This window comes from Cricetulus griseus, chromosome 4, assembly GCF_003668045.3.
Source record: "Cricetulus griseus strain 17A/GY chromosome 4, alternate assembly CriGri-PICRH-1.0, whole genome shotgun sequence".
Classification (NCBI taxonomy): domain Eukaryota; kingdom Metazoa; phylum Chordata; class Mammalia; order Rodentia; family Cricetidae; genus Cricetulus; species Cricetulus griseus.
The window spans coordinates 81,513,844-81,526,077 of NC_048597.1; the positions used below are offsets into that span (position 1 = coordinate 81,513,844).

The 12,234-nt window shown below is 48.9% G+C and overlaps 1 protein-coding gene across 1 annotated transcript; it reads right to left on the minus strand.

Annotated features, from left to right (window-relative positions):
* Nucleotides 1-915: 915 nt before the first annotated feature.
* Pdap1 (PDGFA associated protein 1) lies at nt 916-12,118 on the minus strand. The gene is made up of 6 exons (XM_027413626.2): nt 11,965-12,118; nt 7,815-7,906; nt 6,325-6,432; nt 4,132-4,253; nt 2,597-2,748; nt 916-1,642 (listed from the first exon to the last, which is right to left on the minus strand). Exons 1-6 carry the CDS (start codon nt 11,975-11,977, stop codon nt 1,584-1,586), a joined length of 546 nt encoding a protein of 181 aa, XP_027269427.1. The 5' UTR covers nt 11,978-12,118; the 3' UTR covers nt 916-1,583.
* Between the last annotated feature and the right edge of the window lie 116 nt (nt 12,119-12,234).

Here is a 12,234-nt window from a genome sequence, read left to right on the forward strand (position 1 = left end):
GGCCATAAAACTGTGGTCTCCTTCAGATGTGCAAAAGGTTCCAGCAATCCCAAAGCTGTATAATTTGGCTTGGTGTTGGGAGACTCAAGCAGTAACCCTGCCAGTCATCCTCAAACTTCCCCACCACCCCCCCCCCTTTTTTTTGAGACAGGGCTTGTTTTGTAGCCCTGGCTGTCCTGGAACTCACTCTGTAGAGCAGGCTGGCCTTGAACTCAGAGATAACTACTCAGTCCTAGAACCAATAACAGGGCACTACTAAACAGCTACCACCCTTTTCCACCTTGAAAGATGTCATTTTGGAGCCATACTTGAACCTGGGCAGCTGCAGTATCCCTCTAGAGGTCATCAATTAGAGTATGGTAGAAGTCACTACAAAATGTCATCTGCCATCATGTTACATGGCTACTGTACCACCCTCATTTGTACCCTGACACATCCACAGACCGGCCTACCCCACAAGCTCCCTGAACTCGGATGCACCAAGGACAATGCCATTCAGGCAAAGCACCCCACTCAGATGGGGCCAGGACGAGTCTTTCATTGGTCCTGAATGTACAAGTAACTCTCCCTGGCTGTGCTAGGTCTGCTTCTCCAGCTACCACAATGCTAAGTAAGGACTAGTGAGCTCTGTGCATTGATTGCCTTTGATAGACTTTGTTCAGCAAAGGATGAGGATAACCAACCAGTAGGCAGCATCTGGAGGCCCACAGGGGAAGCTGAGCACTGTTCTTGTAGGTTGAGTACCAGCCCTTAGAAACATCCTAGGTCTCACTCTACTCTGATACTGACATCTAGGTCCTGTATCTTGCTTTGTGCAAAAGCCTGACGGTGTTTTCCCGGGTAGGTATGTGTACCATGAACCCTGCCATGAGCAAAAATAGGGTATAGTAGCCAGAAGATAAACTGCCAAGCAAGGATTATGATAATGTCGTTTAATCTGCCAAATATACAAGTTGAATTTGAGGAACATGTCTGGGTGGTGCACAGTAACCAGAGGTTTCTTGAAATGATCAATGGGTAGGGTTAAAAATGGCCACTAGCCCTGACCAGGTGGATGGGAAGGGGGCAGAGAAGGTCAGGGGAGAGGCATCATTGGATGGAACTGGCCAGGCACAAACCTTGGACCCTTAGGGGCACAGGCTTCCCGACAGCCCCTCTGAGTGAGCACCCAGACAACAATCTGGGCTGGTTGTCATCAACTCCCACAGCAGCTGCCTGCTGGCACTACCCCCCTCCCCCACAACGTGCAATCTACTGGACAAATGGAATCTCTTTACCCCACTTCCCAGGCACCCCCCCCCAACCAGGGTTCCAAATTCTAAAAACAGCAAAAACATTCAAATGGCTATGTATGAAATGCTGTCCTGCATCTTTCTGTCTCAAAGATAGCAGCTGCCCCTCCCCCAGCCCCCCCCACATCCCCTGAACGATTTCTGTGCCAAGATGAAGAGGAGGCCCCAGGCCGTAGGGGCTCCTGGCCATGAGGGGCTGCTGCAGAGGCGCCAGGGCACAGGGTGGGTGAGACACAGCAGAGGTCCTGGCGGCACGGCCCAGTTCCCCGGCATCTCCTCCCACAGGCCAGCTTACTTATTCAGGGAGAGTGACTGCATTCGTTTTCCTGACAAAGTTGCATCATCTTTTGCTGAAGGGTTGGAAGGGAAGGGTGGGGGTTAGAACACAGCAAAAACACCTCCCACATCCCTCTGAATCACAGGACTTCGGGACCAAGGCCTCAGAAAACATTTTGTGCAAACTGGCTCAGCTAAGAGATAGGAAGAGAGCCAAGAAGGATCCAGGCTGCCACCGGAAGGAGAGGATTTTGCTGAGGCCCAGATGTCCAGATGTTCTCACTCTGCCTGAGTGGCTCTCACCACCTTGTCAAAAACTGCTTGTCCATTCAGTCCCACCAACAGTTTGGTGGCTATTGGGAACTTCTGGCATCCTTGGTAGAACCCTGCAATTCCAACTTATCTCTGTGTATTCTCAAGTCTAATGTCTCAAGACAATAACACCTAGATACAGGACTGGGAAGCCAAATGAGTTAAGGTAACTAAGCTCAGGAAAGGGATGGATGCCCCACTGAATTCTCAGTTTCCTCATAATTCAGTAAATAGGCAGGAAAGGGAGCTAAGGGCTGTCATAGCCATCCTTGCCCCCTTTTCCATGGAAGGACTCAAGAAAAGTGTTCTTCTACACTAGATAACCGCGGGACTGTGAGAACCTGGGTAACCTTTAGATGCCCTGAGGGAGGGTGAGGAGTGGACACAGGTATCTTTTTCTTTTATACATAGCTCCACCATCTAAAGCCTTTGGACAGATGGAGGCAGCATCAAGCGCAGCCCCTTCCAAAGACCTGAGCTTCAAAGGCTCCTGCTGCTGGAGTCAGTGACTGTTAGACAGTGCATTACTGGTCCCAGCCCTCATCTGACTCCATGATGGTGGGTAGGAGTATCTCCCAGAGACTGTGAAGCTTTACTGGCTGACATGGGTGATCAGGCAGCTGTCATTCCCCAGCCCCCCCCACCTCAAGACAGGGTTCAGGGTCTGCTCAGAACCAGTCAGGTAACTGTACTGGGTCCAGAAGACCTGGACCTACCTTTCCTCTCCTCTTCTTTCTTTCTTGCTGCCTCCTCCCGCTGTTTCCGGATGATTGCCAGCCGGGCAAGATCAGCCTTGGCCTGCTCTGTCTTCCCAGCCAAGTGCATCTTCATGTAGCGCTCTTTTGCTTTCTGCTTCTCTATTTCTTCTCTGTTGAGATAAAATGGCGTCAGGGACTAGCTTTCCCACCAGCTAGATAGGCTAGACATGGGAGGAAATACTCAGGTGCAAAGAAAAAGGCACTCCAGCTGAAGGGGAGGCTCTGGTTCCAAGTGTTTCTTTTAGTGGACACCCCTCAAACAAACAAGGAGGGGGAATGGGCCTAGGTGGCAGACCCCTGTGAGAAACTTGGCACAAGAGGGTACAGTGCCTTGTTGCAGGGACAAGGTTGATACCTGAAAACTTCAGATAGTTTAGTGGCCACAATGAGAATGTGGGACTCAAACCAAGTGCATTGTGCTCCAGAGAAGATGACATAATGAAGAAGGTACTAGGCAGGGAATGAAAAACCACAAATGATAGGAAGAGACACAACCTGACTTCAGGGCACATTCTTAACAGTAGTTCACATGTACCTTCCAAGCAGGTAAGCCCTTTCAGGGGAGTGTGTGAAAATAAAAGCAGGATTCCATGGGACAAGGGTGTGGTCAGTAATAACCTTCCTAAATAGAGCGTATGAAGGGCCATCAGTTTCCCTGTGATTCTGACCAGTAGGGCTGGCTGTCTAGGATATGAAAACAATGGTTTCCATTTGCACTGATAACCTCGGAGGAGCCAAATGGCAAAGGAAGAAAAGAGCCCTGCTTGCTAGGAGCAGCAGAGGGGCTTTCTGGAGGCATTTCCAGTCCACAAGGCTGGGCAGTAATAGGAAGCAAAACATGGGGGCCTGCTTCAAAGAGATGGATGAGAAACTCAGCTAGCAAGGGCTGGATGGGGAAATACTACACTCAGGAGACTAGACAAGACACCTACTCCAGAGGAGTGGAGATAGCATAATTGGTCAGCAGATCCACCCTGACAGGGATGTCTCTTAGTTATTCAGGACTAACCAAGGTTCTGCAGGCCCCTCAGTGAAGACAAGCACCAGCAGGGCGCTGGCTTTCATGATCCTCAGTTGTGCATCCATCTCTGTTGGGCAGAGATGGGACTTTCTGACTTGAGGCCCAAAGAGAAAAACTTATCCATGGCTGCTCAGTGAAGTGGCAGAACCCTGGTGGACACTACAGCCCTTCTGCTCTGGGGAAGACAACCCAGCCTGCTGGGTTTCTGAGGAACCCATCACAAATAGGAAACTAGTGGAGGGAACAGAAACAGAGTCCTCCACAGCCCCAGGGACACCCAAACTCCTCTGTAGAGTTCAGACATGCTCTTTAGCCATTCTGGGATTTGCACAAGGTGTAGGCTGTTAAAAGACCACGAAGCTGTCTAGTCCTGTGAAGTCAATGAGGCTGTAGGTGTGGCTAGAAGGAAGAGTGCCTGCTCTGGGGCCCTAGTCTGTGTGCCTAGGTTGCAGGTTCACCCAGCAGACATTACCGTTCTCTCCTTGAAAGCTCCTTTGGCCCATCCAGATCCAGTTGTGTGACCTTCTTGGTTGTTTGTGCCACCCGGTTGGGATTCTCAATGTCAATGAGTCCTTCCACCCCTTTTCGTTTTTGCTAGGATAGAGTAGGAATGTTAGAGAAGGTTAGTTCTTGGGGTGTCTCAGAAGGCCATCCCACCACCTCCCAAGAACCCATCAGGTGGGGACAGCACTATGGAATATCTTACCAGTCTGGGAGGGACAAGGAAAATGAGTGTATAAAATAAGAGCCCAACCTGTGTCAGGTCCCAGCAAGCCTGGCACTTCAGGCTTCAGTAATTTGTCCAAGATCAACAGAGAGCAGTACTGCCCCATTCCTATGTGTCTCCAGAAGCAGCTTCCCATGGAATCCTAAGCCTGATTTTCTCTATAATGAACACATGCTGGGTCCCAGGGCAGGGTGAGCCATGGTCTTGTAATTCCCACCCACCTCAGCTTTGAGTGGGAAGTATGACCCCAGGATCAAGGTGCTCACTGAATCACAGGCTTAAGGAGCTAAGCCATCCTATCTAGTGAAGCCCAAAAGGAAATGAAACAGTTTTACAGTAAGTTTGCTTAATCTCAAGCTCTAGCAAAACTAGTTTTTCTCCTTAAGGTGACCAGGAAAGAGCGTCCAAAAATGCTGATTTATCTGACCACTCCAGAGTTCCATGAGCCTAATCCAACTTGACTACTTCTTTCTATAAAATGCAAACAACCATTCATGACAGCTTGAGAACTACCCTTATACAATCTTATCCCCCCTCCCATCTGCATGCCCCAAATATTGCTGGAATCTAGACATTCTTCTTCCCTGCTACCGCTAATCACTGAAGAGCAAGACACTAGATGCCTTCTCTTGCATTCTACAACACTTTAGCATCTGTTCCCCAAAAAAGCCAAAATCAGTGGCCTTTAAAAAATAAACCTTATGTCATGGGATGGGGTGGGGTAGGGTGGTGTTGTATGGACACAAACCATTAATCCCAGCATTCAGGAGGCAGAGGCAGGCAGATCTCTGTGAGTTCCAGGTCAGCCTGGGCTACACAGAGAAACACTTGTCTCAAACAAACAAACAAACAAACAAACACACAAACAAAGTAAACCCTGGGATGATGATAGACTGAATAGGGTAAACACGACTGCTGTAAAGTCTAATGACCTGAGTTTGATAACCAGGACCCACGATTCTGCAACTTATCTGACCACACACATGACATGGCATGTGTGTACTGACTATCACCCCATAAATAAAATTTAAAACATAAAATAAAAAGCAAACCTGGTTATCTCTCTCCTATTTTCAAGGCACCCACAGCTGCCCCTACCCAGTCCCTGATGCAGTGAAGCCAGCACCCTTCTGTAACTACAGAGGTACCCCTGCCCCCTAACAACAGTCCCAGCAGCCCTCAATTTCTGCTCTTCAAACATGCAAAGCTTGTTCTCACCCAGGGCCTTTGCACTTGCTAGTCTGGTTGCCTCAACTGCTCTGCCTAGCATCTTTTTTTTTTTTTTTTTAAATCATGGCTGGCTCTATCCTTGGCTTAAGCCACCTTATTAGCACAATGCTATTCCATGTATCCTCTATCAGTGTGACTCACAGGACTTCTCACAATTTCAATTTACACCATTCATTTACTTCATTTTCACTGTATGTTCCCATTAGATTATGAGTCCCTAAGAACAAAAGGTACACATAGGTATATGATATCACTTCAACACACTGGAGGCTGAGGCAGGAGGACCATTTTAAAGCCAGGTTCAGTTATATAGCAAGTTTCAGGCCAAGTTAGGATACTTGAGACCCTGACTCAAAAAAAAAAAAAAAAAAAAAAAAAAAAAAAAAAAAAAAAGCCAGTGATAGCTAGGTGGTGGGTAAAAAACTTGCCTTGCAAGTCTGACTTTGATCCCTGGAAGTCACATAAAAGTGGAAGGAGAAAACCCATTCCACAAAACTGTTCTCCGACTTCATATGCCACAATGGTATGTATCTACACTCCTCCAATTAAACAACAACAACAAAAAAACCTGGTCATAGTGGTACATGCTCATAAACCCAGCACTTGGGGAGGTGGAGACAGAACAGGAGTTTATAGCCAGTCTAGGTTATGTGAGACTCTGTCTCATCTGCCCAGTGGATGGGTGTGGCCTGCAGTCTCCAGACTCACCTGGTAGTCATCATCTTCATCTTCACTCTCATCTGAGTCTAGAGACTTCTTCTCCTTTTTGGGGTCACCCGAAGCACCATCTCCACCTTCTTCTTGTTCATCTTCTTCCTGTTTCAGAAATGGACAACCTGCAGAATCAAAAATGCAAAACAGACCCCCAAGAATGTAACACCCACGACCACCCTCTGACTGTGGACCTTCACATTAAGCCCCTGAAAGGCTTGAGCCAAGTATGACAAGGTCCTAACTCTGTGACCCCAGCCACTCAAAATCATGAACCAGAGGCCAGTCCTCTACTCCAGCAAAGCCCTGATACAGCCAGAAAAAGACCTTGATTCCCCTCATAGCCGCCTTGGTCAGTCCAGGGAACAGCTCCCAGGTGTGGAGCTGAAATCTGTGTGCCTGCTCAATTTGGTACCTGCTACATGCAGCTGCCAAAGTGACTTTCCTGGTCATGCATTCCTGGTTTTTATGCTACCATGGTCAGGCTTGCCCACAACCAGATGCCTAAGACCACTTCTTGGCAGGCTACCTGCCTCTACTTTTCTTTCTGTCTCAAAAAAAAAAAAAAAAAAGAAAGAAAGAAAAGAAAAGGGAAAAGAAAAATCACCGGGAATAGCCAACATCATGGCTTATACCTGTAATCTCAGCACATAGGAGACATAGGCAGGAGGATTGCCAAGAGTACAAAGCCAGCCTGGGCTACATAGTGAGTTCCTGCCCCTCCTCCCCCAACCAAAATAAGAAAGCCCCAGTAAAAAACATATGTTTGTCCTCTCTTAGCACCTATCCACACATTCTCCAAGGTCCCATGCAAATCCCAGGAACTACACAAAGTCCTCCCAGATCCCCAGCTAGAGATGGCCCCTCCCCTTCTCAGGGCTCCTGGGGTGGAGTAGGAGCTGTCTGCTCCCTTAGGCCCTTAATCCAGATGTGGATGGATATTCCATATTGCAGGGGATGAAAATAATGGTGGACAGGACAGGATATACCAGGCCCAGAGAAAAGGGAACTACTAATTCAGCTTGGACTGAAGGAGGATGGGCAGCACTAGTAAGAGTCACAGTAGAGGCAATGCTGGACAAAGCCAAGAGCAATGAACAGGACACTGGGGGTGTGAGAAGGCAGGCAGTATATTGTGTAGAGCCTGGCAGGCAGCCCTCCCTATGTACAGGAAATCGGAGCTGTGGATGGACAGCTCTGTAGAGGGAAGAAAGCCTCTAGAAAGCAGGCACAAAGGACCAAGAGTAGAGACCACCAAGGCAACCGCTGCAATGTGGGCAAAGTCCCTTCTCACTGGTACAATCACAGGATGGCCCCTCTGTGACTGTGCCTGGCTGCTCCAGGGCTCACACCTACCACCTGCTGCCCTTCCCTCCCTTATGTGGTGACTTCTCTTGGAGAACAAGAGTCCTTTCCTGTCCTCCCCAGGAGCCAGGAGCAAGGCACCACGCTAGACCACTGGAGTGGACGGACAGACATGCACTCACGTTGGCCTTCTGCTTCTCAGCCTGCAGCTGGGCATCAATCTCCTCCGGGCTTGTATACTGCCTCACCCGGCCTTTGTGGCCTCCCTTTCTACCTGCACAAAGAACACAAGTTCGGGAAGGTGAGAGAGAAGGCTGTCCTGCTTGGGACAAAGGGGACCTTACCCATCCTCCCCAAGTACCACCTAAACCTAGTGTTCTCAAAGGACAAAAGCAGCGGCTTATGACACTTGCACAAATCACCAGAAGTAGGTTCCTAACAAGACCTGAGGTGAGGAAAGAAGATGGAGTCTGACTGAATCCTGTTTCTTAAAACCCAGATATGGCTAGGTGTAGTGGCGTGCACCTTTAGTCCCAGCAATCCAGACTGCAAAGGCAGGTAAGATATAGACATATGGAGTTGAAGGCCAGGCAGGGCACAATGTGTGACCCTGTCACAACCATATAAACAAACAAACGCCAAATATTGTTCTCAGGTGCAAGCAGGAAGAATGAAACATGTATGCCCACTTCTGGTACTATAAAGTTTTTCTTTGATACTGTCACAAGCTCATCTGATCCTTAGAACACAGGTACAGCCTAACCATTATTGGTTTTTCTACCACAGGCAAGCAAAGTGCAAAACAGTAAGAATTCTGTCGCCTAAAGCTCTGAGTTCCAATTTCAGCTTCACCACTTCCTAGATCCATGGCTCTCTAGGCAGGTGTATACTTTTCCATAGCCTCAATTTCTCTTTTTCCCATTAGGCTGCTGTGGAAATAAACTGGTTACCATTTGAAAAGCAGCTGGAACCGGGCATGGTGTTATATGCCTTTAACCCCAGTTCTAGGAAGGCAGATGCAGGCAGATCTCTGGGAGTTCAAGGCCAATCTGGTCTACAGAGTGAGTTTCAGGACAGCCAAGGCTGTTACACAGATAAACCCTGCCTCAAAAAAAAAAAAAAAAAAAAAAAAAAAGCAGCTGGAATTGTGTGTGGAATTGGAGAAGGAACACAAAGTATCTGTTAATCTCTTCTAATACACTGCTTGGTAGAAACACCACAGGGCCCCCTAAGCAAACTATCAGCAATGGCAGCAGAAAGAATAAAACACTCCATGTTTATCTTGGTGATATGAAGAGAGTGATCCCCCCCAACCCCCCACCCCCGCAGGGTTTCTCTGTGTAGCTCTGACTGTCCTGGAACTCACATTGTAGACCAGGCTGGCCTCGAACTCACAGAGATCCACCTGCCTCTGCCTCCCGAGTGCTGGGATTAAAGGTGTGCGCCACCAACGCCAGGCTATGAAGCGAGTATTTACAAGATAAAAGCCCCAAATCTACCAGTAGAAATTCTGTGTTTAGAATTAAACTGGCAAATGGGGCTGGAGAGATGGCTCAGTGGTTAGAAGCACTTGCTGTTTTCAGACAGCCCTGGTTGGTTCCCAGCATCTACACGGCAGCTCAAAATCATCTGTAACTCCAGTTGCAGGGTAATCCAATGTCCTTTCCTGACCTCTCGGGCACTGTACCCACATAGTGTACTGACATAGATGTAGGCAAAAAACCCTCACTCTCACAAAAAAATTAAACTAGCAAAATTAAAGTTGAATACAGATCCAACAGCAGTCTAACTCTTGACTATTAGTGACAATTCATCTCAGAGGACAAGTTCCATACCCTGATGCTCTAGCCAGAACACAAGACCGATTCCTGCTAAAGCCCTTCTTATCACAGGGCAGCAACTCCTCTGCATCCAGATGCAGGTGTGGCTATGCCCTCTACTGCCAAACAGGACCTCTCTTGATTTCCAAAAGCCTCTTGCTGTGAGTAGAGAATCTGTAATCAGACAGCCAGAACTGCTCCAAGCTCTAGAGAACATTGCAGAGACACCGATTTCCTGGACGGCAGCTGCAGAGCTGTAATTGGGCTGCCACAGCCCACACCACCCATTTTTAATGACTACCTGAGTTCCCAGGGGTATCTAGGTATGCTCATGAAGGGCCTGTTATGAGATAGCAAGCTTGCCATTAAAAAACAAAGACAAAAAAACCAACAAACATCCCCTTTCTTGCCTTCTTACTATTCCAGGCAGTAGTAACAACAAAAAACTGGTCACTGCAGGGCCTCATTCCCTGCACTTGTCTATGGGATACTGACCTTAGTTTGGTTTACAGAAGCTCTTTCAAGACCCTAAAAACAATTCACAGTATGATGAAAACAGAATTGGTCCTTTGCTCCTGGGGAATTTTTGTTTGTTTGTTTGTAAGACAGGGTTTTTTTAAAGCTTTGGAACCTGTCCTGGAACTTGATCTGTAGAGCAGGCTAGCCTCTAACTCAGAAATCCACCGGCCTCCCCAATGCTGGGATTAAGTGTGTGTGGCCACCACCATCAGGCTTCCTGGGGAAATTTCCTTTTTTTTTTTTTTTTTTTTTTTTGGTTTTTCAAGACAGGGTTCTCTGTGTAGCTTTGGCGCCTATTCTGGCACTCACTCTGGAGACCAGGCTTGCCTCGAACTCACAGTGATCCGCCTGCCTCTGCCTCTGCCTCCCGAGTGCTGGGATTAAAGGTGTGCGCCACCAACGCCCGGCTGACTGTATTTTGATTTGTGTAAAGCTTTGCAGGCAGACAAGGCCTGTTTCTTTGCTTGGGTTAGTTTGAGGAGACAGTGATAAAACTATAAAAAATATTTTTAAGAATTTCCCCAGAGGTCTGGCATTGGCAGCGCACGCCTTTAATCCTCTGTGAGTTCGAGGCCAGCCTGGTCTCCAGAGCAAGTGCTCCAAAGCTACACAGAGAAAACCTGTCTGGAACCCCCCCCCAAAAAAATACTAAGACAATTAGCCAGGATTTCATATTTAAGACCAAGGAACTGTAATTCCCACCTCGGGAGTCTGGAAAAGTTGCTTTGCCTCTTACAGATGAGACTGAAGAACAAAAGACGGTGCTCTCCACCTTTAATCCCAGCAATCTGGAGGCAGAGGCAGGCGGATCTTTGACCAGCATGGTCTACAGATCGAGTTCTAAGACAGCTAGGACTACACAGAGAAACCCTGTCTCGAAAACAAAAAGCAAACAAAACAAAAAAGACAGTGCTCTTCTAGGCACAGAATAAATCAGCAGAGACCTAGGTTTAGCAGCACTTGGCTCTGTAAAGCCTAATATCTGAATATTGACAGGAAGCAATATAGGCTTGAAAAAGCTCCAGGCAGATGTTTTTAGGCTGACTGCATTAACTGGCTTAACACGTGAGCTACCGACATTCACAGAGCTAGCCGGGCCCTTATTGCGATCTACTCCATCATCGTAGAACTCCTGTCTCCAACTCATCAAGCTAAACTTTATTTATAACCCTGTACTGTAGTTCAGCTAAAGAAGACGAGCTACAAGAGGTTAAAATTCTTGTTTCAGGCCGCAGATTTAAGATGTGTTATATCTGGTATTCAATCCCCCGATTCTAAAAGGGAAAGAGATGGGAAACGCGGTCTTCTTGGTCTGCACACACAGTAGTAGCTAGTGCTTGCCTGGGCATTTAGGGGCTGCGGAGCACTGGACTGAGTACGTGGGTCACCTAGTTTACGCCTCACAACACAAGAGGTAGAGACATAATCAATGCCTCCCCGTTTGGAAACGACAAAAACGAGAGACAAAGAAGTTAGGCGACTGGCTCAGAGACACATCCTTAATGGCTACCGTGCAAGGAAAGAGTCAAAGCAAGGTGGGCCAGGATCCAGATCATTAAGTCACGGTCTTATTATGAGGCAGGCGTGGCCGAGTCGGAGCCCGACAGAACCCGCATTTTATGCTCGTGGCAGACAGGCTCCGCACCAGCGCGGGACGCGGTGACTCAGTCTCCGGCCAGCCAAATGGGAGGACAACTTCAGACGGTCCCCAGGCTCGGAGGAGCGACTCTTGGGTCCCGCTTTCCTCGGGGGAGAGGACCCAGCGCCTGAGAAGCTCCTTAAAATCCCCGATGGAGAGGCTCTCGACCACCGCGCTCCCCAGTTTCCCAGTCAGGACAATTGAGCGTCGAGGCCCACGCTTGGCTGTGAGGCGGTGGGGACGGCCTCCTTCGGCGCGGGTCCCCTAGGGGTCCGCGGGCTGAGGGGACAGCGACAGCCCACCCACGGCCGCCCCTAGCGAAGCCACGCGAACCACGCGCGCCCACCCCCTCACCTCCTTTAGGCATCGCGGCTCCGGCGGCTGCAGCGGCGGCGGCGCCTCGAACTGACACCGGAACCGGAAATGCCTTGGGCTAGACTTCTTCCGCCCGGCCCAGTCCCTCTCCACGCGCCGCCGCCGCTGCCACCGCCGCCCCGAGAAACGGGGACCTCACCGAGGCCGGGCTGTCTTGCGAGTTGCCTGAATTCCTGGCCCGACCGCGTGTTGCCAGGCAACCGCACTCCCGGGTATCCCGGTCCGGAGAGACGCGTAGCTGTGCCCTCT